The sequence below is a fragment of the Tetrao urogallus genome (assembly GCF_951394365.1).
Source record: "Tetrao urogallus genome assembly, chromosome: Z".
Classification (NCBI taxonomy): Eukaryota; Metazoa; Chordata; class Aves; order Galliformes; family Phasianidae; genus Tetrao; species Tetrao urogallus.
The window spans coordinates 31729678-31757033 of NC_136816.1; the positions used below are offsets into that span (position 1 = coordinate 31729678).

At 43.2% G+C, this 27356-nt stretch overlaps 1 protein-coding gene across 1 annotated transcript; it reads left to right on the top strand.

Annotated features, from left to right (window-relative positions):
* Positions 1-16744: 16744 nt before the first annotated feature.
* NXNL2 (nucleoredoxin like 2) lies at positions 16745-26845 on the top strand (the record flags this gene model as incomplete). Its single annotated transcript, XM_079548555.1, has 2 exons — positions 16745-17046; positions 26677-26845. 2 exons carry the CDS (start codon positions 16745-16747, stop codon positions 26843-26845), a joined length of 471 nt encoding a protein of 156 aa, XP_079404681.1.
* Between the last annotated feature and the right edge of the window lie 511 nt (positions 26846-27356).

Consider the following 27356-nt stretch of genomic DNA (forward strand, 5'->3'; position numbering starts at 1 on the left):
TATACCGAAGACTCGGTGGTTTAAGCCCCTTTCTGTCCATTTTTTTGCTTGATTTCATATTTTAGCCTTAAGGCTTGTGCCTCATTATGCTGTTGAATTGTAATAAATACTTACCATATAAATATGATACCTTAATTCTTTGTCCATTGCTATTATATTGCATTATGTCCGGTTATTTCACCATGGGCAACCAAAGGCAGGCTATTGTCCTATAGTGAATAGCTTCTCAATGCAGTCCTTAAGCACTAGGTACCTGAGTAAATGTTCCTTGTGTTTTGAACAAAGTGAGCAGATTTGCAATACAGTGTTTTCATCCTGCAGATCTGTTATATGTGTTTTCTATTGACTCTTAAGAGTCCTGCATGTAAATCTCAAAGCTGAGCCTGGCTCCATGAGCCCAAGTTGATATTTCTGGCACAAGAATGAGTGAGTGTATTTATGACACACAAATAACTTAGTACACTGATTTTGGGGCTATACGTCTGAGGAATGTGTTTGTTTTGAAAGATCTGAGGTTTAGATCTATGAGAAAACTTCTAGCATTAGGCTTGCATTTGTGGGTTGTCTGCAAGCCACTTTAATACACCACATATTCTGCCAATTAGAGTACAATCTATAAACTGTAAATTTTATGGTTGTTTTTAGATGTTCCCATTGGCTATTGTGTGGGTATTTCTTTTCATTTTTTCTTCTTTCCTTTTTTTTTTTTTTTTTTTTTTTTTTTTTTTTCAGTAGCTTAAACCACCTTTTCGAGACTTGAGACTAATTCCACTCCCTGCCCATCTTCTTTGGGCTTTGTTTTAGGCTCATGTTTCAGATCTGCATGCAGTGCTTGCATTACCCTGGTAACTAAATGTTGGTTCCTTGTTCTAGGGGTTCAACATTACTTTCCAAAATTACATAGGGCCTGTGATGGCACAGGCTATGGATCTTTGTATAAAAGTTATTGGCCTTTCACATTTACCTGCTGTAGTACTGTTGTATATTGTGTGTGTGTGCGTGTGTGATGTCAGGCTGCCATGTAGAACTTTTTAAAAGGAAAAAAAGTTAAATGCAGACCATCATTTTTTGCATGCTTAGAGGGTTAGAACGTTCAATGTAACAAACTAAAGTTGCATGTTAAAAATGTTTAGGTTTTGGTTTTGTTCTGTTTTTATTTTGTGTTCAGTTTTTGTGAGTTTGCTTATTGTGCTGTTTTAATGGTTGTTAGTAGGATTAAATGCACCGGTGAGACAAGCATAGTGCCAACAGAAGGTAATTTTTCCAGTTGTATGTGTCATACAGCATTTAAAAGGACCGTGTATTCTGTTAACAAATAAATAAAGTCACACCTAATCAGTAAAACACTGCATTTTTCTTTTGAGTGCCAAACCTTAAACTAAGTTGGAATGAAGTAGGGGAAAACTCCTTTTTATTGAAACAGGTAGATAATTTAATTTTTAAAAAGAATTAAAAATGAAGTCTTTGTCTTCAGAAAATTAATTAGTTACTTATGGGAAAAGAATGACAGTAAAAACAGTTTCTGGTTCCTTAAAAATGCTGTGTTTTTTGTATTTTACATCATTAGTGCAATTTGGATGGTTCTTGGTATGTGTATAGTTCAAAGGTCTTCGTGTTCACATTTTAAAACTAGATAATGACTTCATCTTTAGAGCTTGGTTTCATTATTTTTATTTTATTTTGAACAATGTAGACAGTTCTCTGTTCTCTGCATTTAGAAGTATAAACACTTTAAATCTGTTACTTAATTCTGTAAGTAATTTTTATAATTATGATGTAACTCTATCCTTAAAACATTTAAAATAAACCCTTTATGTGCAACATATGACTGTAAACTCTGTTCTCATGAACAAAATGTAGCGATGTGTTTTCAGATTGTGAAAAAGTAGTTTTTTAAAGTTTTCTAATCAGTACTGAGCAATGTATGCTGATATAATACCTTACAAAATAGGATTACTTGCAAAGCTAAATCTTTATTTGACAAAGGTGAAGCGTAGTGTTTAAATCATATTCCAGCAAACACAGAAAAATTCCCTTTCAGAAGGGGTTCACACAGTGCTCTTGTGAAGAGGCATTTATTTCCAGAGCACACAAAGGAGTAATTCAGTGGTGGGAAAATGGAGAAACATTTGGTAATCGTTAGGTGATAAGTTTGTGTACTTTGACTTACTTTGTTTAATTTTTGTTGTCGTTGGTTTTGTTTTTTAATTACTAAGAAGATCCAAAGCAGATCAGTCAATTAGTAAATAGCATCATGATTCTGCAAATTTTCTTAAGCTATAGGAGCTTTTCACACTACTATATGAAGACTTCATTCTTTTATGTTAGTAAAGATAAATTACCAAAGCAGACCACCCATGTTGTATCTTTACTTTATTCATCCCTCTGAGTGGAAAGTATTGAACAGATACCTTTGAAATACATGTTTTGTCACCAAATTTAGAAAGCTCATTAAATGTAGGCTGAAGATCTGTCTGTAGCATACTAGCATGCAGTTTGGATGAATACCCAAGCCTCTTCTATTCACTTAGTTTTCTCCTTTTTATTATATGCTGTTGCATGAAAGACTGGTCCATTCAATGTATACCTCTGCCAGTTAGGAGGATCTAAGACTGCTTAGCAGAAGCATCACATTCATGGACTAAGTATGAATCTGCATGAGCTGCCTACATTACATTGTGGTATAAAATATATAAATACTTTGACCATCGCCTGAACTTGTTTTGTATTGCAGCTGCTGAACCAACCTCAGTTTTGAAGTATGTTTTCATTGAGGAGAATTTAAACAAAATCTTTTTTAAACAAAGACATTTAAATTCTCCATGCTATAGTAATGAAAATTCCCCTTAAATTTTGCATGATTAGGAGGCTACTTATAAGTGTTGGAAATATCCAAATAATTTTGTCAGGACAGTATCTCTGATAAAAGCAGATTTTATTCGCAATTGCAATGGTGAGCATCCCGCAAGCAGGAGTGCCTCTATGGAGGCAGTAGTGCAGCTCTTGTACCTTGTCTCCCTCACGCCTGCCCCCTCCCCCGTTTTCCCATTGGCTGGGTATTCCACTCATACAAAGATTTACAGTTGTTAATTACACTCTGACACTTGCTGATCCATGTGCTGTCCTGTGCCAGTCAGTCACCATCCTGCTTTTTACAAGATGTCTCAGTACTTTCTTATCATGTTGATATGCTGATTCTCTCCAAGGCTTCTTCCATTCTGTGCAGAGGACGCTTCCTATGTTAAACAAAGAGCATTGAGGGGGTGATGCCAGGCCTTCTGGATGCCTCTTCAGGCGCTTCCTTGGGCATGCCATGACTTGTTCTCTGGCTTGATCAATCTCATCAGGATATTCTCGCCTTGTGTATGACAAAATATTACATATATTCATGGTGACTGGACATAAATTGTTGCTAGCTATACAAGTATATTGCTTATTATTTAACTACTCCTCCTTAAATTTTCTATTACTTGGGTCTTGTCTGTCCAGCACCAAATATTAGTAAGGCTAAGAGGTATTTCAGAAGGCTGGACAGGCAGGAGCTGCAGTCTTTGTGCCTATAACCTATTCCATCTACCTAGCTTCTGTGATTATAAATTACTTCACCTACATATTGAGCATGCATTCCTGGGGAAGGTTCATCTAAAGGATAAGTGACGAAAACTACCAGAGAGCCCCGAAAAGAACTGCAGAGACTTGTTCTAATTCAGAAACAACATTTGATTCTCACACAAGCAATTCCAATGTGAGTGCCTTGAAAATTGTAATGACAACAGAATCATTAAGGTTGCAGAAGACCTCTAAGATCATCTGCTCCAACTATCCGTCTACCACCAACACTGCCCACTAAACAATGTCCCATAGCACCATGCCTACACATTCCTTGAACACCTGGAGGAGCAATGAGTTCAACCACCATTCTGCGTAGCTCATTATGGTCCACAGCCACTCTTCTATTGAAGTTTTTTCTTATATCCGACCTTAACCTCTCCTGATGCAACTTGAGCCCTCTGTCAACAGTTTACAGGCTGGCTCGGCCCAGTTCTGTGACTAGTGGGGCAGAGGGATTTCACAAAATCTGCGCCTCCAGGAAAAAAGGGAACAGGGGACCCCAAAATAATTAAAAACAGCGGCAACGATAGGAAAAGAAACAAACTAATTTACTAAATATAGTACCAGAATGCAAGATAACACACTATAACACAATATAATTAGAATTGAAGCTATAATGAGAGAGAGAATGTCTGAAAGGTGGATAGGCCTCACCATAGTGCTGAGGTGAGATGCGCAGTCCAGCTGAGCAGCAGGGAGATGAAAAAGAGCAGACAAAGAAGAGCACATCAGTTGACCTTGCCAGGAGTTATGTCTCCTCTCTGACCACAAAGCCCCCTGGCAATTTAGTTCTTCGTCTCTTCCAGACTGGTACCCGGAACCGGAGCATTAACAGTTAAACTCCCAGTGTATTACATGATGTTAGGATGTGGAATACCAAAAACCAAAAATCACAAAATCATGACACCCTCTAAATCTGTTGTTAGGTAGGTGGAAGAAAAGGCCAACTTACATCTCACCACAACCTCCTTTCACATAGTTGTAGAGAGCTCCAACTTTCCTGTCTCCCATGGGCATCCTCCAAACTGAACAGTTCCTTCAGATGCTCCTCATGAGACTTGCGCTCTAGACCCCTCACCAGCTTTGTTGCTCCTCCCTGGACACACTCCAGGGCCTCAATGTCTTGCCTGTAGTGAGAGGCCCAAAACTGAACACAGAATCCCAGCTGATGCCTCAGCAGAGCTAAGTACAGGGGAATGAATGCCCTGCTCCTGCTGGCAACACTATTTCCGATACAAGCCCAGATGCCATTGGCCTTGGCTGCTTGGGCACACTGCTGGTTCATGCTCAGTTGAACATCGACCAATACCCAATCGACCCAGGCTGGTTTCTTCTACATAGTCTTCCTGCCGCTCTGCCCCAAGAATGTAGAATTGTCTGGGGTTCTTGCAACAATAGTGCAGGACCAGGCATTTGGTTTTGTTGAACTTTATCCCACTATCCCATCAGCCCAGTGATCCAGCCTGTCCAGATCTTCTGTAGAGCCTTCCTACCCTCAGACAGATCGAGACTTCCAGCCAACTTGGTGTCACCTGCAAACTTACTGAGTGTGCACTCTATCCTCTCATCCAGATCCTCAATAAACATACTGAACAAAACAGGCCCCAGCACCAACCCCTGGGGAGCACCACTCTGATCCTGGTCCTCCAACTAGTTCTTTACCCAGCAAAGAGTGTACCTGTCCAAGACGTGGGCTGCCAGCTTCTCCAGGAAAATACTCTGGGAGATGGTGTCTAAGTCTTTGCTGAAATCTAGGAAGACTACGTCAACAACCTTTCCCTTATCTACCAGGTAGGTCACTCAATCATAGAAGGAGATCAGGTTGGTCAAACAGAACCTGCCTTTCATGAGCCCATTCTGGCTAGACCTCATCCCCCAGCTGTCCCACACATACTGTATGATCTCACTCAAGATGATCTGATCTGTAACCTTCCTGGCACCAAGGTCAGGCTGACAAGCCTGTGGTTTCCCAAACCCTCACAAAACTTCCTGTAGTTGGAGGTCATGTTGACAAGTCTCCAATCCTCTCACACCTCTCAGATTGACCAGAACCAGAATTGATTGATGTTGGAAGGTGGCTTTGCAATGACCTCTGCAAGCTTCCTCAGCACCCTCAGGTGGATCTGATTTGGCCCCATCTGGCCGCCTGCTAGGTGGACTAGCAGGACTCTGTCTCAACCTGAATTGTAGGGGGTTTATTCTGTTCCCTATCCAAACTTTCAGGTGAGGGAGTAGAGTATACCCATGGATGACTTTTACCCCAAGGATATCTGATTTTTAAAGACAGATGTAAAGAAGGCTCTGAAAACGTCAGCCTTTTCCTGATTTTTATTCCCTGCCACATCCAGTGAAGGCTGGACATTCTCCATAGCCCTCCACTTACTGCTAATGTATTTGTAAATAAAGTGTTTTGTTCTTTTTTACTACAGTGACCAGGTCGAATTCAAGCTGGTCTTTTGTCTTTTTAATTCTCTCCCTGCACATGCTAACAACTTCTTTGTACTCTCCCCAAGTCGAGTTGCCGATCCCTTCTTTCACAAAATTTAGATTCTTCTTTTCTGGGAGTCTAGTTCCCTTTCCATCCACACAGGTATTCCTCCCCAAAGGCTCATCATCAATATGGAGGTAGGTAGGAATCCTAGCTGGAGCTGCAGATGTAATACTGCTGTACACTTGCAGATGTAATACTGCTGTACACTTGCAGATGTAATACTGCTGTATGCTGGTTCCTTGTCTGTATGAGCAGGCTATATTTTTGGAAAGAAATTACTCCTTGCTTGGTGAGATCGTCAAGGTTAGCTGCTGGACTGCTGCTTCGGCGCAGTCCCAGCCAGAACTGCAGTGACTGATTGCGAGGTATGGGGAGGTTTCGGTCAGTTCCTTCATCCAGGGAACCCCGAGATAGCAGCAGAGAGCGGCTGACGTGAAGTGGGCGTTGCCAGGGCACCGGTTCTGCATCCACGCCCTCTGCCTAGAAAAAGACTTGGGGAGCAGTGACGGAGGATGTGGATCACGTGGGCGGTTCAGACGAGATGAAACGATAAGCCATCTATTCGCTCGACTACACAGGGAGGCGGGCTGTTAACTCGCTGTGAAGAAGGTGATTTTCAGGGCAAAGAGCGGATCAGCGAGTAGGCAGGGCGGGGCACCTTGCCATGTAGGAGGCGGCTTAGCACTTAGCACGTAACAGGTCCCTTAACAGGTCGCTGGACACACCGAGGCGCAACCGTGGTCACCGCACGGCGGCGAGCTGCTGCTAAAGGGGACGTGGAGACCCAGACTGAAAGCGTGAACGGCCATGCCGTAGTTCAGGTCTCAGGCTGCAGAGAATGCCTGACCTGTCACTGCTACAGGAGGGCAGCCGAGATACCAGCTGAGTGCGGTGTGAGCAGGTGGATGATCTGCTCAGCCTGGTGGTAGAGCTAAAGGAGGAAGTAGAAAGCCTGAGGAGCATCAGGGATCGTGGGAAGGAGATTATTGGTGGAGTCGCCCTCTGTCATCCCTACAGGAAGGGTGCGGGGGAGATGCTCCTCAAGCAGTGGATCTGCTGTCTCATAGTTGGGTGGGAAGTGGCGACGTCAAAGACAGTGAGGGATGGAAACAAGTCCCTGTTTGGGGCAGCGAGCGGACTGCCCCTCAGCATGTCCCACCTTTCCAGGTGCCCTTACATAACAGGTATGAGGCTCTGGAGCTGAACAGACTGGGGGATGTTGGTGAAAGCCCATCTGTTCAGGAGAGGTTGCCCAAGGCTAGTCAGTCTGCTCCCCGTTTTGTTACAGCATCAGTCAGGAAAAAAAGAACTGTTGTCATAGGGAACTTCCTTCTGAGGGGAACCAAGAGCCCGATATGCTGCTCTAATCCATCCCACAGGGAGATGTATTGCCTGCCTGGTGCCCAGGTGAGAGATGTTGCTAGGAAAATCACATGCCTGGTTAATCCCTCAGATTATTATCCATTACTGGTTTTCCACATTGGAAGTGAAGAGGTAGGCAAAATAAGGGACTTCAAGGCTCTAGGAGGACTTGTGAAGGGATCGGGAGCCCAAGTTGTGTTTTCTGTCCTCTTGGTTGGCCACTGGGATCTGCACAAAAGGAGGGTGGACACACTGGATGAATGACTTTGCGAATGCTATTGTACTCAGGGTTTTGGGTACTATGGCTTGGGACACAGCCCTGAGAAAGGGCAAATGCTGATGATAGGTGGGGGCTGACTTGACTAGAAGAGCCACAAATATTCTTGGCAACAAGCTGGCTGGCTGATTAGCAGGGCTTTAAACTAGATATGATGGGGGAAGGGGATGTAACTAGGTGACAGAGAAGTGCGTGACAGTGTTCCCACTGTCACCTTGGTAGGTGGTAAGGAAAAACTCCAGACTTGTTCTGGAGGTACTTGGGAGGGCTCCTCTGAGAAGGCGACAAGGCCAGTAGCTAAGCTGAAGTGCCTCTATATCAATGCGTGCAGCATGGGAAATAAACAGGAGAAGTTAGAAACTGTGGCATAATTGGGAAAGTATGACCTAATTGCTGTCACAGAAACATGGTGGGATGAATCCCATGATTGGAATACCTTGATTGAGGACTGCAGGCTTCTCGGAAGGGATAGACAGGTATCCTCCATGTGGATAGATTGCGAAGAGCTGTGTCTGAGGAATGGCCATGATCAGGTCGGGAGCTTGTGGGTAAAAATCAAAGATCAATCCAGTAAGGGGCAGCTAGTGATTGGAACCTGCTACAGGCCACCTGATCAGGAGGAGGCTGTTGGTGATGCCGTCTTGCTTCAGCTGGAGGAGGTGTTGTGCTCACAGGCTCTTGTCCTGATGGAGGATTTCAACCACCTGGATATCTGCTGGGATAGCGGAATAGCAGGTGGCAGACAATCCAGGAGATTCCTGGAATCTGTCGAGGACAACTTCCTGGTCCAGGTAATAGATGGACCAACCTGAGGTGAAACCTTACTGGACCAGGTGCTCACCAATGCAGAGGAGAGCATTAGAGAGGTTAAGATTGGAGGCAGCCTGGTCTGTAGTGACCATGCCCTGGTGGAGTTTGTGATCTTGAAGAATGAGGGCATGAGAACAAGCAGAGCTTGTACTAAAGCCCATGCTTTAGTAGAGCAAACTTCTGGCTGCTCAAGGAACTGCTGAGTGGGATCCCCTGGGAAACTGTCCTTAAGGGCATGGGCACAGAACAAAGTTGGCAGCTCTTTAAGGACAGCCTTCTGAGAGTGCAATGGCTCTCTATCTCCCAGCAGAAAAAGCCAAACAGGGGAGGCAGGCAACCATCATGGCTGTGCAAGGACCCGCAGCTTAAACTGAGAGAAAAGAGGCAAATGTACAGAAAGTGGAAGCAGGGTTATGTATCCTGAGAGGAATACAGGGCTGTTGTCCATGTGCGTAGAGATAGGATTAGGAAAGCCAAGGCGCAGATGGAGCTGAACTTGGTGAGGGATGTGAAAGATAACAAGAAGGGGTTCTACAGGTACGTAGGCAGGAGGAGACAGGCCAAGGAGAGTGTTCACCCTCTGATGAAAGGTAATGGGGAGCTGGCTTCCTCAGACATAGAGAAAGCAGAGGTACTGGATGAGTACTTTGCCTCAGTCTTCACGGGTGGTCAGGCTTCCCATTTCTGCCAGGGCCCTGAGCCTTTACATGAGGGTGTGGGGAATGGTTTCTGTCCCACTGTAAAGGGGGAGAAGTGCGAGTCCTCCTCTTGAAATTGAATGTGTATAAGTCGATGGGGCAGGATGATATCCATCCTAGGGTTCTGAAAGAGGTGGCTGATGTGGTTGCCAAACCGCTCTCTGTCATATTTGAAAAATCATGGCTGTCTGGTGAAGTCCCCAGTGACTGGAAAAAGGGAGACATTACTCCTCTTTTTAAGAAAGGGAGAAAGGAAGACCCAGGGAACTACAGGCCTGTGAGCCTCACCTCTGTGCCTGGGGACATCATGGAGCAGATCCTCCTAGAAGCAATGTTAAGGCACATACGAGACAAACAGGTGATTCGAGACAGCCAGCATGGCTTCATTAAGGACAGATTGTGCCTGACCAATCAGGTGGCCTTCTATGATGGAGTGATGGCTTCAGTAGATGGGGGAGAGGTGATGGATGTACCTGGGCTTCTGCAGAGTCTTTGCCGTGGTCCCTTATCACATCCTTTTCTCTAAATTGAAGAGGTGTTGAGTTGAGGGATGGACTATTTGATGGATAACGAATTGGCTGGCTGGACGCAGCCAGAGGGTTGCGATCAGTGGTTCTGTGTTAGGGTGGAGGCCAGTTACAAGCGGTGTCCCACAAGGGTCAGTCCTGGAACCGGTGCTCTTCACCACTTTCTTCAATGACATGGACAGTGGCATTGGGAGCACCCTCAGCGAGTTTGGAGATGATACCACGTTGAGTGATGCTGTTGAGGGAAGGGAAGCCATCCAGAGGGACCTAGACAGGCTGGGGTAGTGGGCCCATGAAAACCTAATGAGGTTCAATAAGGCCAAGTACAGTGTACTGCCCTTGGGTCAGGACAATCCCAGTATTTTTTCAAACTGGGGGAAGATCTCCTTGAGAGCAGCACTGAGGAGAAGGACTTGGGGTTGCTAGTAGATGAGAAGCTGGACGTGAGCTGGCAATGTGTGCTTGCAGCCCAGAAGGCCAACTGTATTCTGGGCTGTATTAAAAAAGGGGTGGCCAGCAGGGAGAGGGAGGTGATTGTCCCCTTCTGCTTGGCTCTTGTGAGGCCCCATCTGGAGCACTGCGTCCAAGCCTGGGGCTCCCAGCACAGCAAGGATGTAGAGCTCTTGGAGTGAGTCCAGAGAAGGGTCACTAAGATGACCAGAGGACTGGAGCACCTCTTCTATGAGGAAAGGTTGAGGGAACTGCGATTGTTTAGCTTGTAGAAGAGAAGGCTCTGGGGAGACTTCTTTGTGGCCATCCCATAATTAAAGGGATTATATAAACAGGATGGGGAATGGCTATTTATGAGGGTGGATTGTGATAGGCTGAGGGGGAGTGGTTTAAAACTGAGGCGGGAGATTTTTGTTAGATATTACGAGGAAGTTTTTCACACAGAGGGTGGTGACACACTGGAACAGGTTGCTCAGAGAGGTTGTGGATGCCCCATCTCTGGAGGCATTCAAGGCCAGGTTGGATGTGGCTCTGGGCAGCCAGGTCTGGTGGTTGGCAACACTGCCCATAACAGGAGGGTTGAAACTCGATGATCATTATGGTCCTTTTTAACCCAGGCCATTCTATGAATCTATGATAAGATACATATGTACATATATCTGTTAATATTCATGCTCTAAACAAATGAGCTACTGTTTTCAGTGCAGGCAGACTGCATTGTTTTTAGGAAGGAATAAGCTTTTAGAAGACTGTTTTGGAGAAGTTTGGGTTGCTGTGATTTAAGATAATTAAGGACTCAAAAGAGATGTAAGAATGGGGTTAAGAAAATGGCCGTTACACTATTTTTTTCTTAATAATAACAAATATTAACTTTTTGCACAAAGATCAACTTTTTCCATCTTATTTGTGGAGTTGCCTCATTTTTTCTTAAGAATGTTCCAAAATAAGCACAACTTAAAGTACACTTTAGTTCAAGTTGTATCAGTGCAATTTCATGTAACCAGCTGCTGCTAGGGGAGGGAGATCTGAGTTTGGGTATTTTTGTTTTCAGAAACAACATTTGATTCCCACAATATGTTATCAAAATTGTTTTTCTCCTAGAACAAAAATATATCATCATACCAGACATTCTGAAGGAAACAATTCCATCTCAACTGGAACTAAAACTGTGACCCATTTGTTTGTGTTTTCTGGTCTCAGCTAATGAAGCAGCGCAGCAAATTTCACAGGCCTAAGGATCTATATGAATATCCAGTATGTATTTTAGTTGACAGACAGTATCAGGTAACATTGGATCTTTTTGGTTCAGTAATCTCTTCATGTGCTGGTCTCTTGTCACAGCTCACAGGTTAGTGTTGTTGGAATCAAGTGTTATTTCTGCATTAGAATCGGATAATTTTTTTTTATTTCATGTTCTCCACTGCCATAGTTCTTTTGGGGAGTCTTTCTGCTTTACTTGATGGTGGTCTCTGATAGGCTGCATCACTTTTCCTGTACATGAACCTTCCCCCAGAATGCACGCTCAGTATATAGGTGTATATATGTATATTTTATCATACACGAGGCGAGAATATCCTTCATGAGATTGATCAAACCAGAAAACAAGTCATGGCATACCCAAGGAAGTGCCTGAAGAAGCATCTGTAAGGCCTGGCAGCCTCCCATGCCCCGGCTCTTTTTGTTTAATGAAGACTTTGAGGAAAACCACCTTATCAATACAAGAAGAGCACTGAGACATCTTGGAAACAACAGGATGGCTACTGACTGACACTAGATAACACCCCAATTAACAAATGTAAACTTTGACAAGATTGTGAACTAGGAGTACCCAGCCAATGAGGAAACGGGAGGGGGATGGGGTTGGGCACAGGGAGAAACAAGGTACAAAAGCTGTCACTGTGTCCTACTCCTACGGGCGCTCCCGCCATTGCAATTGCAAATAGAATCTGCTTTTATCAGAGGTACTATCCTGACAAAAATTATTTGGATATTTCCAACATGTATCACCCCATACCAAATCACCTTGAGATACAAAAGGGGTATTCCCATCCTTCCACATTACCTACCACATACACACAGGTCCTTGAGCAAAAGCAATCCCATGCCTTTGCCTGAGGCAGGAATGACCCAGTCTGTCTTCCCCAGCATATTCTTTATGTGTACCTCTGGGACTTTATCCCCTTATGCGGTATGCAGAAGGTTTGATTTGGCAGGACCAGCTTGATCGGCAGACACCTGAGTTCTGACTAATCGAATAGCTTTTGCTAAATCTACATCCAAAGGTTTGAATGTTCCAGCACTATTGCACTAAATGTAGTCTTTAACAGTCCATTGTGTATCCAAATGGTACTTATCTTTAATCTATACATTCCTTCTGATTATGTCATTTTACAGGCTGCCATTCTTCCCAGCCGGTGTCAAAACATAGGAGGATGCTTGAGGGTTAGTTTTAATCTGACTTCTTCAGGGATTACATTTAGTTTTGCTCAAGCAAAGTTCACACTGATTATGTTTCTCTCTTTCAATTTTTAATTAGGTTGTAATGAAATACATGTACTGCATATGCAGTGTGGTAATGATTAAATTCAACACAGATCCAACAAGCCTCCATCCTCTTAGAACTCTCCTCTTAGTACAATCAGTCAGCTTGTGCCTTGTGGCTCCATTCTCTGATTACATGGCTTGTCAATGTTAGTTGTGCAGTGTAGGTACACATTTCCTACAGAATGCTTAAGAAATAAAAGCACATTGAATCCTTGAGTCTAACACCTTTTCAATTAAATATTGAGCATCATATGTATACTGCAAGTGCTATCTGGACTCTTAAAAGACTACATATTGGAAATGCTGACTGAATCAGATATCCTTTGCTTCTCAGAATATTCCCAACTAATAAAGACAACGGAGAGAGTGAAGTGTAATAAGAATGTACTTGTATCAAGAAAACACTTGAACCTTCTGGAATCTTCTTGTATTTTAACTTGCGTATAGTTTACAGAGCTATATATAAAATAATATATAAAATAATGCAGACATTGGATTTGCAGTCAGAAGGGTATGGAATTATACTGCCATGAGGGTAATCACAATATATAGGAGTTAGCAAGTTTGATCAATTATTGCTTGTTTTTCATTTCTTCCATGTCTCTTTCTCAGAATAATGCCCTCAGTCATTGAAAACATAATTAGATTTATGTGACTGATCTTGATATTCTTGTTAATTCTCATAGGCTTGTCAAAATTTGGATTTATAATTAATTCATTCATAGTTAACTGAGGCTAAATATGAGTGAGAAGTAGGATTTTCCTTGCAATCTGAGTAAAAATAACTTGAAAGTCTTGCTTTCAGATTAAAAGACAGAACTAAACAATGTTACACTAGAATATTATAGTAAATTCAGCATTTAAAAGCCTTTTTTTCAGCAAAATTAGAAATGCAATGTTATATGGTGGGAAATTTAATTTTTATTTTAATTACTTTATTCTCGGTTTTTCCAGGAACTTCTACTGAATAAATACTGTTTGTAACCTTTCTGATAGTGTCATCTTAAGAGCTAATGACGCTTCCCTTGAGAAAAGATCACATGTTCTGCATCAAGAGCTCCGTTACTGTCAGGAGATGAGGAAATGGAGTAATCACAGTAATTTTAACATCTCTAATGAGAATACTCCTGGAAAACATTTCTAGCCAAAACAGGTTCTAGCCAGCTTAGATAGGTCATAAAATGAGACTTTTTACATTGGTCCATGCTAATGTCACAGAGAATTTTCTTTATGATCCAAAGACAAGCAGATGCAAGATAAGACTTCCTGCAATATGCTGCATTTTCAGTGAATCTTGATGTCCTGACAGAGATGAACACATTAAGCTTCCTGGGGAAAGTATTTGTTGGTTTTGTTGTTTTTGTTGTTGTTGTTTTTAATGCTCTGTAGCTATTATATTCAATAGATTTATTAAAACTAACATCAACATTATAACCTGGATCACATCAACTAATATTTTTTTTAATGTGCTAACATGCATGTCTATACCTATCTTCTGTTCAGACAGGGTGCAGCTCTATCCATGAAGCCTTATCTACACAAGCATTAAAGTTTCTCCTGACTTTCATTGCTTGTATGCTTACATAAAAGGAAATATATCCAACGAAAATTACCTTGGAAGGTAGTACACTTTACTTCTCAGATACAAGATCGTTGTAGCTATAAGAATTACCAGAAGAAAAAAAAATTGGTTGTTTTGCTTGCAGACAGGCTTTCAAGTTAAAAACACAGGGAGAAGCAATGAACTGCATTATTTATAGCAATATTCCCTATCAGCTTGGACTACCTTTTATTCTTGTTAACTTCAATACAGGCAGCTGCAACCTGTGCCCCTAGATTTCTCCCTGTGGAGCTGTAGTTACTGACTACAGTAGTAGTCAGTAGTTAATAACTCCCTGAGTTACTGCTTGCCGAGAGGACCAGAAGACAGTCTTGATAATGACCTTTCTTTATGGAATAGTGCAGTATCTGGCTAACCAGCTTTCTAGTGCACAGTGTAAGATAGTTGCATGTTCCTTGGATTATTGCCTCAGTTCATAATTAATTGAGGGGAGGGGAGAGGAGGGGAAGGTCTTTTACTGGTAGGACATATTGGTGGGAATGTTAATAGTGACCCTGTGATAGCCTGAACTTTTATGGGAATATTTTTATGTTTTCCTGTGATTCCCCAGTTCTCCAAAGGCCCTCTCTCTGTGTCCTTTTTCACAGGTAGTCTCAGAAAGGCAGACAGTAGAGCAAAAGCTTTAGCTGAAGGGTCAGTTTAGTTAAACCTACTTTTTGTGTCATTTTAAAAAGCAACTTTCCATAGCTACTTTAATCTTCTCCTTTGGATATCCGGTGGAAGCCTGAAGGAGGACATCACAAAACTGAATTCCAAATTTGGAGAAATGATTTATAAGAGATATGGGGATTACTTTCTTTCAAATGCTACTTCTATTTTGAAAAGACACTTGGATTTGAAACCAAAAGCAGTCCGTGAAAATGGATGAAAGCTGTATTTGAATAAAAAACATTTTCCAAATGCCCATGCAATAATTCCTTTTTTTCGTTCAGTGAAATAACAGAACAGTGATTACAAGTTAATCAGATATGAGATCATAAGTAAAAAGGTCCTGATTCTGAAGGATTAATTTAAATATACATAAATAATTTGTAAAAGAATAACAATTCTAACCTCTCAATTATGCTTTTTTAAAGGTGCATTAAGTTCTGCACAAAACAAGCCATCTTTTCATTAACACTTAATTGGTATTATCCTTGACTCCTGCAATAATAGAAAAAAAGCAGTAAAAACTGACATGTGGATGCATGCCTCAAATCAAACTGATCCATCTAAACAGTTATAAAAACACACATAGAAATAATATTGCAGTGCTATTTCTGCTCATTTTTTTAAGAGATTCCTTCTCTCATTGTCTCAAGACAAAAAGTGAGAGTAACTAACCAAGTCAAGGGGGGGAAAAAAACACTTCAAAGAGACCTCAGAAGGAAGGGTTGAGGGGCCTGTCTTCAGTTTCTTCCTGTAACAGATTAGATCTGAACATTTATGCTGCACATAGCAAGGGAGTTGAAACTTGATGATCATTGTGGTCCTTTTCAACCCAGGCCATTCTATGATTCTATGATTAGACTTTTGATATTGCAGTTCTATGGCAGATGGTTGGGAGACATCTGTGTAAGTCCTTCACTGAGGACTTTGTTGCCAAACTACATACTTATTATGATTAGTACTGGTTTTCGGTACTTCAGTCATGATGTACGTTGATCACAATTCTGTCTTTTCCCAAAAAAGAATACATTTTTGAGACTCTGCAGCTGAAAAAGTAGGACCAGCAACTGTGAAGGCCAGTTTTAATGTGTAATGTTTTCTGTAGTAGTAGCTCCGTAATTTGAGCTCAAAGTATCCAAAAGAAATAGCAGCACTTGTATTGGTCAGTTTTGGCTTAAGGTATATTCTCTTCCAACAAAATGCGGTGCAATTACTGAACATGACACAGTGTGCCACGTGTGGTTACCGCCCCCAACCATGTCCCTTTAATCAAACTTTAGAAGTTTTCTAAAGCTGATGGGGATGCGACTTCCGCCCCGGTGAAAGGTTGCTTTCAGCTCTTGGGGACGATTCCCCCGCCCTGCGGGCACAGGCACTGCCCTCCGTCACCCGGCCCCTTGGCGTCCGCCATCCCTCAGCACCTACGGGGGAGGGGCATGGCCACGCCCTCCTGCCGCGGCCATTGGCCAGTTCTGCTGTCTGTCAGGGGCGGGGTGGATATAAAGAGCGCAGACGTAAGGGCGGACTCCGTGGTCGTGAAGCTGATGCAGACGGCGAAGGTGCGCGTGTGGGGGGAGGTTTACATGTGTGTCGAGATGCTTCTCCAGACGCCCTGAGTACCGAAGCCTAGTGCCGCCCCCGGCGTGTACGCGTTCACCGCCCCTGTGCCGCACCTTGCTCCTCTGTGTCCCCCCTAGAGGCAGCATGGTGGACGTGTTCAGCGGGCGGCTGCTGGTCAGCAAGGACGGCCGCAGCGTGGACCCTGAGGAGGCACTGCAGAACAAGGTGGTAGGACTCTACTTCTCGGCCGGCTGGTGCTCGCCATGTCGCGACTTCACCCCCGTGCTCTGCGACTTCTATACGGAGCTGCTGGAGGAAAGCCAGCCACCCGCGCCATTCGAGGTCGTCTTCATCTCCTCTGACCACAGCGCCGAGGAAATGGTGGGCTACATGCACTCCATGCACGGCGATTGGCTAGCTCTGCCCTTCCACGACCCCTACAAGCAGTGAGTACAGCGGGGGCCGGCTCGCATCCCCCTCTTCGGCATAAGGACCTTCCCATACCTCTGGCTGGCCCCTGTGCAGTCCTGATTGGTGCCCTGGCAGCTCCAGGTCGTGCTTCCTGTCCTGCGGGAGTTTGGCCGCGTCAGCCCTCTGCTGCTTCCATCGTCCTGTCCTCTGGGCGAGGCTGCTGCTGTCTCTCTATCCAGGGCTTTTCCAGCATAGCTATAGTTCTGGGTTGCCCGATTTGGTCGTGCTCTGGAAAGAAATAAGAGTGAAGGAGTAGCAAAACTCGTTGCTGATGAACTGTAAGGAGAGCAGACTGTTGCCGTAGTTTTGGCTGGGATGGAGTTAATTTTCTTCATAGAGGTTTGCATGATAATGTACTTTGGATTTTTGATGGAAACGGTGATAGGACACAGATGTTTTAAGTTGTTACAGGGCAGTGCTTATGCGAAGTCAATGACCTTTCTACTTTTGCCCTGACAGCAGGAACGCACAAGGAGCCAGGAGAGCTGGCCCATGATAGCCAAATGGGTTTCACATACCGTGTGTGGTAGTGAAAACTGGGGTAAGGTAAGAAGGCAGGGCATGCAAAGTGATGGTGTTGGCCTTCCCAGGAAGCGGTTACCTGTGATGACCCTATTCTCCTGCCTGCTGATGGGATGCAGCAGATGAATTCCTTGTCTTGCTTTGCTGGTGTGCATGGCTTTTGCTTTCCATAGAAAACTGTCTTTTTCTCAACCTATGAGTTACTGTACTGCTTATCTTTATGATTCTCTGCCCCACCCCACCAGGAGATAGTGAGCAAGTGGCTGTGTGGTGCTGAGTTGCCTACAGGGTTAAGGCATGTTTATAAACAACTTGAGATACGCAGCTTGGTAAAAAACAAATTCAGCTGATAAAAAAGGGACAAAAAATTCCTGTGGTAATATATTTTCAAATGGGCATTACTGTAGGCAGTTTGCTCAGCAGAACAACAAAAGGATGAACATGTTTGAAGAGTAGGATGAGGGACAATAACAAGGATTGTTATGGTGACAGAAATTAAAGATATATATATATATATGTTTTGACTACCCAGAAATATGATTTGGTTCCTCTGAAGAATTATAGATTAAGGGGGCACACAGAAGATATAGATAAGGGGGCACACTGGAGAGGGGGGGGAGGGCACTGAAATTTCTGAATGCTGAAAATGTTTCTTTAGCTTTGTATTAGGTAAAGCAGTAGATTTAGTTTATTTGTGTAAAGTTGCATATTCATAATAATGTATTAAATAATGAAAGTAAAGGTACAGATGGTCCATATCTTGTCCTGTAAGAACAGCGATGTTTCAGTCAGTGAAGTCAGGAAATAACAAGTTGCTTCTTCAGTGTACTTTGACAAGCTCAAGAGTAAACAGCCTGATCCCAGGGATTAGGTCATCTGTCCTTGGATCATTCCTGGGTGTCACTTAATGCTATAAAAAATCTATTTAATGCTATGTCTTTGTTTTTTCATAGCAATTTCCATGAACTCAGAAATAGATTTAAAAATACTTTTTCATAGCTCTCCAAATGCTTCCCAGGCAGTAATTGTATTCAGTAACTGCTAACACTGGTAGAATTTGGGCCAACTTCCTGAAGAAAATGTAATACCTGAAGTCACTCCATCCAGCAAGCTGTTTGGCATAGGTGACTGGAATGTGCTTACAGCTTCAGAGTCAGTGGATTAGGGTTCTATTTCGAACTGTGTCATGACTTGCCCAAGTCATGTGAAATGGAGGTATGGAGGCAACCTAATCAGCTTTCCAGTCTCTAGTGACCTTCAGATACCTGTAGCGAAATGTGGTTTGTGCAGTCAGGGGGGGTTTGTTAGACTAGTGTTCAAAATGTATAATGGAAGTACAAAGTATGGAGTAATAGGAAAATAAAATGATTTTGAAGCTGTTCCTTGCTTACAATAAAGAGTTCTGTGAAAATGCTTAAGAAGCTTTGAATTAGCTGGCAGTTCGGCTTCAGAGATATTTATGAATCACTGTAAACGTTTTACAAGTGCATCTGACTTATTCTGGCCATTTATTTCAGTTCTAAGTAAGAACACAATTTTAAATTCAACTTATATCAAGTTGGTATTTTAACATTTTGTGTATTTATTAAGCTTTACTCATTAACCTTATAAAAATTCCATTGTAAGTCATTCAAGTTGATTTCTCTGTCGTGTTCTCTCAAAGTCAACAATGAAGTTGGTGTTCTAGCTGGTGACGTTAGTGCGTAATTTCACTGCTGAAAGAAAATACACGTGGCTGTGGGTTACAGCATATACTACTAGAAGCAGCGTGGCAAGATGGAAGTACTTTTGCTTGAAAAATACTGGACAAGTGAAAGCTGTTAAAACTGAAGGGCTGTTAAATATCCCTTTAACCTAGTGAATGAGTGTCTTGCATATGTTTCCATTATGATATTAACTTTGTCATGTGTTGTCTGTCTGTTAAGAACCCTTTTATGTATAGATCTTAAATTGCATATAAAATTATTCACTTATGTTAACTCCGGTAAGCGGCAAGCACCACTTGCTGCTTGTTTGCTTAACTGCCTTTCCACCTCCACAGTGGACGCTAGAGGGATTAATTTGAGAGGAAGGAACTTGCTGAAGTAGGGTTGAAATAAGGACAGCTTAAAAGATGAAGCAGAACTGCATCCACAAACAAAGCAAAATAAGGAATTCAGTTGCTACATCCTATCAGCAGGCAGATGTTGAGCCATTTGTAGAGAAGCAAGAATTTATTATATGTGATGAGAAGATGACAATGCCAGTGAAATCTAAATGTCCCCCCACTTTCTCCTTCTTTCTCCCAGCTTTTATTGCTGACTCTGTCATGTGGTTTGGGAGATTCCTCTGATTAGTTAGGATTCACTGTCTCAGCCATATCTTTTACGAAGCTCTCACCCACTCTCAGCTTCCTCACTGGCAGGACAGTATGACAGACACAGACTTGACTGTGTAAGTACTGCTTAGCAATAGGTAAAACACTGGTGTGTTATTACCTATACTGTTCTAGCCCCAGATGCAAATCTTAGCACTGTATGGGTTTCTATGAAGGAAATAAGCTCTACCATAGTCTAAAACCAGTACATTATACTGTAAAATCTTTGTACCCTTGGAAACATTCCTCAATAAGATTCTCCTAAAAATCAAAGGCCTAACAAATTTCAGTGACTTCCAGGATCCTTAAATAATCTGTCTCATGTATTTCGTATGTGAATGAGGGTTGTCATCTTGTGTTATGTTGGCCATCTTGCATGGCCAAAAAGTAACATTTTCAAAGATTTTGCTAAAATACTCTTTAACTATGAAAAGGCTACTCATCTAGTCTTCCCCAGCTATCCTTTTTTATAGCTTTCTCTTCTGCGTTGACTATTTGGATTTTAGATTTCTCTTCTCAGCGAGAAACAGTACATACTTGTAGGCTTCACCTGGGAATATCTTCTTTCAGCTGATACTTAAAAATGTCATTACTTATCACTTCAATGTATTGCAAGAAAATTGAGTTTTCCTTTGAGGCACAGGATGTTTACAACTAGTGATTAAACTGTCATTGTTAGTTCATCTGATGGTGGCTGTGTTCTTTGTACAGCTGAGTCACAGGGTCTGAGATCCCCATAGGTGATCTAACAGGCTTTAAAATGCTTTTGTAAACACCTCTAACACATCCATGGTGATGAAGTGATATCTGCAGAGCCATTCTTGAGCGTTCTTCAAGTCTAGTCATACAACCACCTACACACAAATATCAGCAGAATCTGTGTGCATGCTTCAGTCTGGTTTGATGCAAGTAACCTTCTGTCCAGGGCTGCATAAACAAGATACTGTACCGGGGTACATATTTCTTAGGAAAGCAAACTGTTATTTCCAGTCTCGGTGGCAAATTACCTTCAGTTTCCACAGTTCTGCCTGTGCTACAATTGTGTGAGGCGTTATAAACTATTTGATTGTCTGCTGAAGCAATACAGTGCATCTTCCATCTTGTTTACTTTACCACTGATATGAGATGATAACATTTTACGTTCCCCTTACATGAATTTGCTTTGGATCGTTGTTTTTTTTCTTTTTTTCCTGCATTTTAGGAGACTTGAAAACAGTCTCTGGGTTTCCTTGGTAGCTGGTTTTAATTCAGAGTTATCTGAACAAGCCTATGATGCTAGATCTTATTATTGTTTCTCTGCTAAAAATTGCTGCTAATTAGCTGGCAAAGCAGCATCCGTTACCTGTTCAAGGTTTTTCTTGCAAAAAAAAAAAAATGAGAAGGAAAGACATACTTTAGGAATGCTTTCTCTGGTCCTGTATTTCATGTAGGATTTTAAAGGCTTCTCCTTGTTTCAGTGAGAACAGATGATGTTTAATATGCTAATGCCTATGCTAATGAGCATGTTACCCAAGACAGCCAGCACAGCTTCACCAGGGGAAGGTCATGCTTAACCAATCTAATGGCCTTCTGTGATGGAGTGACGGCATTGGTGGACAAGGAGAGGCAACCAGTGTCATTTACCTGGACTTGAGCAAGGCCTTTGACACGGTCCCCCACCACATCCTTATCTCTGAATTGGAGGGATGTGGATTTGATGGGTGGACCACTCAATGGATAAGAAATTGTTTAACAGGCCGCAGACACAGGGAGGTCATCAATGGTTCTATGTCCAGATGAAGGCCAGCATCCCGCAGGGCGTCTGTCTTGGGACTGATGCTGCTTAACATCAATATCAGTGGCATCGATGATGGAATCGAGTGCACCCTCAGCAACTTTTCTGATGACACCAAGCTGAGTGGTGCGGTTGACATGGTGGAAGGAAGGGATGCCATTCAGAGGGATCTCAACAGGATTGAAAGGTGGGCCTGGGTGAACCTGATGAGGTTTGACACGGCAAAGTGCAAGGTTTTGCACTTGGGCCAGAGAAATCCCAGGCATCCATGCAGATTGGAAGGAGCAGTCCTTGAGAGCAGCCTTGCAGAGAAGGACCTGGGGGTCATGATAGATGAAAAGCTTAACATGAGCCAAAAGTGTGCTCTTGCAGCTTGAAAAGCAGATGGTATCCTGGGCTCCATCAGAAGAGGGGTGGCCAGCAGGGACAGGGATGTGATTGTCCTGCTCTGCTCTGCTCTTGTGAGGTCCCACCTGGAGTACTGTCAAGGTGTGGAGTCCCCAGCACAAGAAAGGCAGGGAGCTGTTGGAGAGGGTCCAGAGAAGAGCCAGATAGATGATCAGGGGGCTGGAGCACCTCCCCTATGAGGACAGGCTGAGGGAGCTGGGCTTGTTCAGCCTGGAGAAAAGAAGGCTGCGGGGTGACCTCATTGCAGCCTTTCGGTACCTAAAGGGAGCCTACAAACAGGAGGGGAATCAACTCTTTGAAAGGGTTGATAACTGCAGGATGAGGGAAAATGGTTATAAGCTGAGGGAGGGAAGATTTAGTTGGATGTCAGGGGGAAGTTCTTTACAGAGAGAGTGGTGAGGTGCTGGAACAGGCTGCCCGGAGAGGTGTTCAAGGCCACATTTGATGAGGCCCTGAGCAAACTGGCCTAGTGTTAAATGGGGAAGTTGGTGGCCCTGCATGTGGTAGGGGAGTTGTAGATTCATGGTCCTTGAGGTCCGTTCCAACTGGGTTCTGTGACGATGGATGGGTTCTGTGACGATGGATGGGTTCTGTGACGATGGATGGGTTCTGTGACGATGGATGGGTTCTGTGACGATGGATGGGTTCTGTGACGATGGATGGGTTCTGTGACGATGGATGGGTTCTGTGACGATGGATGGGTTCTGTGACGATGGATGGGTTCTGTGACGATGGATGGGTTCTGTGACGATGGATGGGTTCTGTGACGATGGATGGGTTCTGTGACGATGGATGGGTTCTGTGACGATGGATGGGTTCTGTGACGATGGATGGGTTCTGTGACGATGGATGGGTTCTGTGACGATGGATGGGTTCTGTGACGATGGATGGGTTCTGTGACGATGGATGGGTTCTGTGACGATGGATGGGTTCTGTGACGATGGATGGGTTCTGTGACGATGGATGGGTTGCTTGCTGTGTTGCCATTGTCTGGCTTTTCTGGTGCTCAGTTTCGACCCACTTTGGAAAAGAGTGCAAAACAGTCATTTTCTGTAAAGCAGATAGTTGTTGATAGTTCATGCAGGCAGTTATGAAGTTGCTCAGGGATGCCTGCAATTTATCAGAAGACATTAGGGCCATTGGTTGAGGGAGTGGGAGTGCAAGTAGTATTTTTTCTCTCCCTTCTGGGATGTGGTGAGAGATAGAGTGGGCTAGGAAAACTGAGAATAAGTGACTGAAAGACTGGTGCTGCATCAGAAGCTTTGGGATCTTTGACTGTGGGGTGGTTTACTTGGCGCTTGGCCTGATGGCTGTGGATTGGTCTCACGTGTCTTCAGGTTGAAAGGGAATCCTGCTCCAGGAGGGTGGAAGTCAGTGGGAAAGAGAAGGGCTAGGCTAGGGGATGTTGTTCTAGGATATTGCAGGGAAAAATCTCTGGATTGTCATGTAGGATCTTGTGAGAACTCCTCAGAAGAATATGTTGCAAATTCCACACCTGAAATTTTTTTGCATCCCTTTAGGGATACTTGGACCTGCTGCTTCCCTAATGTTTCTGTATACTAATGCACACAGCATGAGAAATAAACAGGAAGAGTTAGAAATCTTTGTGTGGTTGCAAGGCCACGGATCTCATTGCAGTCATGGAGATGCGGTGGGACAGCTCACGTGACTGGAATGCTGTCATGGAGGGCTATGTGCTTTTTAGGAAAGATGGGCTGGCTAGGTGAGGTGGTGGAGTTACACTTCATGTGAGAGAGCAGCTAGAATGTATTGAACTCCACCTGGGGGTGGGTTATGTAGCAGTGGAGAGCTTATGGCTGAGAACTAAGGGGCAGGCTAGTATGGGTTACACTGTTGTGTGTGAGTATTATAGGCCCCCTGATCAGAAGAAGGAAATTGATGAGGCCTTCTACGAGCAGCTGGAAGTAGCCTCGCGATCCCAGGTGCTAGTTCTTATGGGAGACTTCAGTTATCCAGATATTTGTTGGATAAGCAACATGGCCAGGCACGTGTGGTTCAGACAGTTCCTGCACTGTTGAAGAGAACTTTCTGATGCAGGTGGTGGAGGAACAGATGAGAGGTGGGGGTGTTACAGGACATTGTTCTTACTAATAAGGATGGGCTTGATAAGGAAGTGAAGGTCAGGGGCACTTTGGATGTAGTGATCAAGAGATGGTAGAGTTCAGCATCTTGAGTGGAAGAAGCAAACCAAACAGACTGAAAAGACTCCCCCATGGGAATCATGGACCCTGGAGGTAAGTGAGAGAGCCTAGGGAATGGAAGGCTTCCCTTTCCTGAGGGAGGAGATGGTGTCAGAGTGTCTAGGCAACATCAATGTATGTAAATCCCTGGGCACTGATGGGATGCATCCACATAGCCTGAATGAGCTGGCAGAGGTGATTGCTGAACTATCTTTGAGAGGTCTTAGAGAATGTGAGAGGTGCCTGAAGACTGGAGGATAGCCAGTGTCACTCCAGTCTTCAAAAAGGGCAAGAAGGAGGATCCAGGAAAGTACAGGCCTGTCAACTTCACCTCTGTCTGTGGAAACATGATGGTGTAGCTTGTTCTGGACATTGGCTCAAAGCAATTGGAGGAGAAGAAGGTTATCAGGAGTAGTCAGCATGGGAGGTCATACTTGACCAACGTGGTAGTCTTCTACAGTGTCATCGCTGGCTGGGTGGATGGGGAGAAAGCAGTGGATGCAGTCTACCTGGATTTCAGCAAGGCGTTTGATAATGTCTCCCACAACATCCTTATAATGAAGCTGAGGAACTGTGGGATAGATGAGTGGATGGTGGGGTGGATTGAGAACTGTCTGACTGGCCAAGCTCAGAGGGTTGTGATTGGTGGTGCAGAGTCCAGTTGGAGGCCTGTGTTCCCCATGGGTTGGTTCTGGCTCCAGTCTTGTTCAGCATCTTCATCAGTGACCTTGATGAGGGAATGCTGTGATAAGAAGCTGGGAGGAATGGCTGACACACCAGGAAGCTGTGCTGCCATTCAGCGAGATCTGGAAAGGCTGGAGAGCTGGGCAAGGAGGGCCCAGATGAGCTTTAACAAAAGCAAGTGTAGAGGAATAAAGCATGCATCTGTACAGGTTGGAGGATGATTTGCTGGAGAGGAGCTCTGCAGAGAGGGACCTGGATGAATGGTGTATGAAAGGTTGGCCATGAGCCACATATATTTAAAAAAAAAAAAAAAAAAAAAGCATGGCCAGCAGGTGAACGGAAGTTACAGAAGTGATTCTCCCTCTCTGTTCTGCCTTGGTGAGGCCTCACCTGGAGTATTGTGTCCAGTTCTGGACTCTTCGGTACAAAACAGACAGGGGTGTCCTGGAAAGAGTTCAACAGAGAGCCACAAAGATAAAGGGCCTGGAGTACCTCTCTTATGTGGAGCGTCCTGGGTCAGTTCAGCTATGAGAAAAGAAGACGGGGGGGGGGGAGGGTCTGATCAATGTCTAAAAATATCTAAGTTGTGAGAGGCAAAGGGATGAGGCCATACTCTTTTCAGTGGTGTGTGGTGATAGAACAAGGGGAAGTGGCCACAAAGTGGAGTATAGGAAGTTCTGCACAAATGCGTGTAAGAACTTTCACAGTAAGGGTGATAGAGCACTGGAACAGGCTGGCCAAAGAGGTTGTGGAGTCTCCTCTAGAGATGTTCAAGACTCACCTGGATGTCTGTCTGTGCAGCCTGGTCTAGGAAGCCTGCTTTGACAGGGGAATTGGACTAGATGATCTCTTGAGGTCCCTTCCGGCCCCTACAATTCTGTGATTGTGTGTCTTTCTGTCTTTCAGAAGTTGTCTCTAGTTTTTCTTGAGTTATTTGCTCCATCAGTATGGAGCATTGCTGCTGTATGGCTTTTCAATTTTTTCACCTGCAGTTTAACTGTTTTGTTGACTGCAAGATAGTTATTTGTAATCTGTCCAGATTTTTCCATATCCTGATTTCAAGAAATGATCACTGTTGGTAATATGTGGCCTTTCTTGCCAGTTTTTCTTCTGTTGAGATTTCAGCTTGTGTTATTGAAGGAATTTAATGTGTTTTTCTGTTTCATTTTTTTTTCTGCTTCAAGTATTATGTACCATGCTCCTTTACAAATTTGATTTATTACAACATCTCTATTCTGGAGTAAATAGCTAATGCTAATTTAGGTAAGGTATTTTATCCTAGCCAGCAAAAAGAGACAACTGGTTCTGGCTAATAAAAATGGAGTGGAAGGATATGTCACACTATAATTGACCTCTTTATAGTCCATAAGATTCAATTTCAACTTCTCTGGAGGCTACAGACAGTGATGAAGAGCAGCGATGGGAAGGTTGCTTCATCTTTCCTTGCTCCCTTAGCTGAAGTTTCACCTGGTAATTGCTCAGTTCTGGTTGGGCCTTCTCCATCTCTCCACACTACTCAGTACTATGCCTCAAACTCTGAAGAGTCTGGACGGTCATTGCTTCTGCTCTGACATGTGTAATTAACCAGCGTACCTTTCACAAGAAATTAGGTGTTTTCCTAGAATGATCCCTAATGTTGTCTTTAACTTTTTTCTCTCAGTGATCTGAAGAAGAAATACAACATAACAGCAATTCCTAAACTGGTGATTGTGAAACAAAGTGGAGAAGTCATTACTGACAAAGGAAGAAAACAGATCAGAGACAAAGGGCTATCCTGTTTTCGGAACTGGCTTGAGGGCGCGGATATATTTCAGAATTTTTCTAGCTAAATAGAAGTTGACAAGCAAGACAGGCCATCATGGAGATTTTGTAGAACTTTTGAACAATTTTTGTGATCTTCAGAACAAGAAGAGTAAGGCTGCATTATTTAATTTTGTTTGAAAAAAGAATTTGTTTTTGACTTGAAGATTATTTATTCCATTAAGTCATAAAATACGATGTCTATTTTATTTGTATTGTTTTATCTACTGTAGTTGGTACAAACCTAAGCGTTCCTAATAACACTGAAGTACTTCAGGAAGTTAAGCTATTTTAGACAGTAAAGAAGCACTGTGAAATCTATGCAATTATCTTATTCTGCAAAATCTGTAAAAAATATATCCACAAAGCTATTTTTGTTGTCAATCTTTTCTAATGATAAACACATTTTATCAACAAAGTTTGAAAAACAAAGTTTTTGTTTGCTTTAATAAATATTTGAAGTGTACAAATCTGGTGTCTTACCTGTTTTAATCAGTCTAATCTATAAATGACATGATTAAAATACGCCTGTTCAGTGTT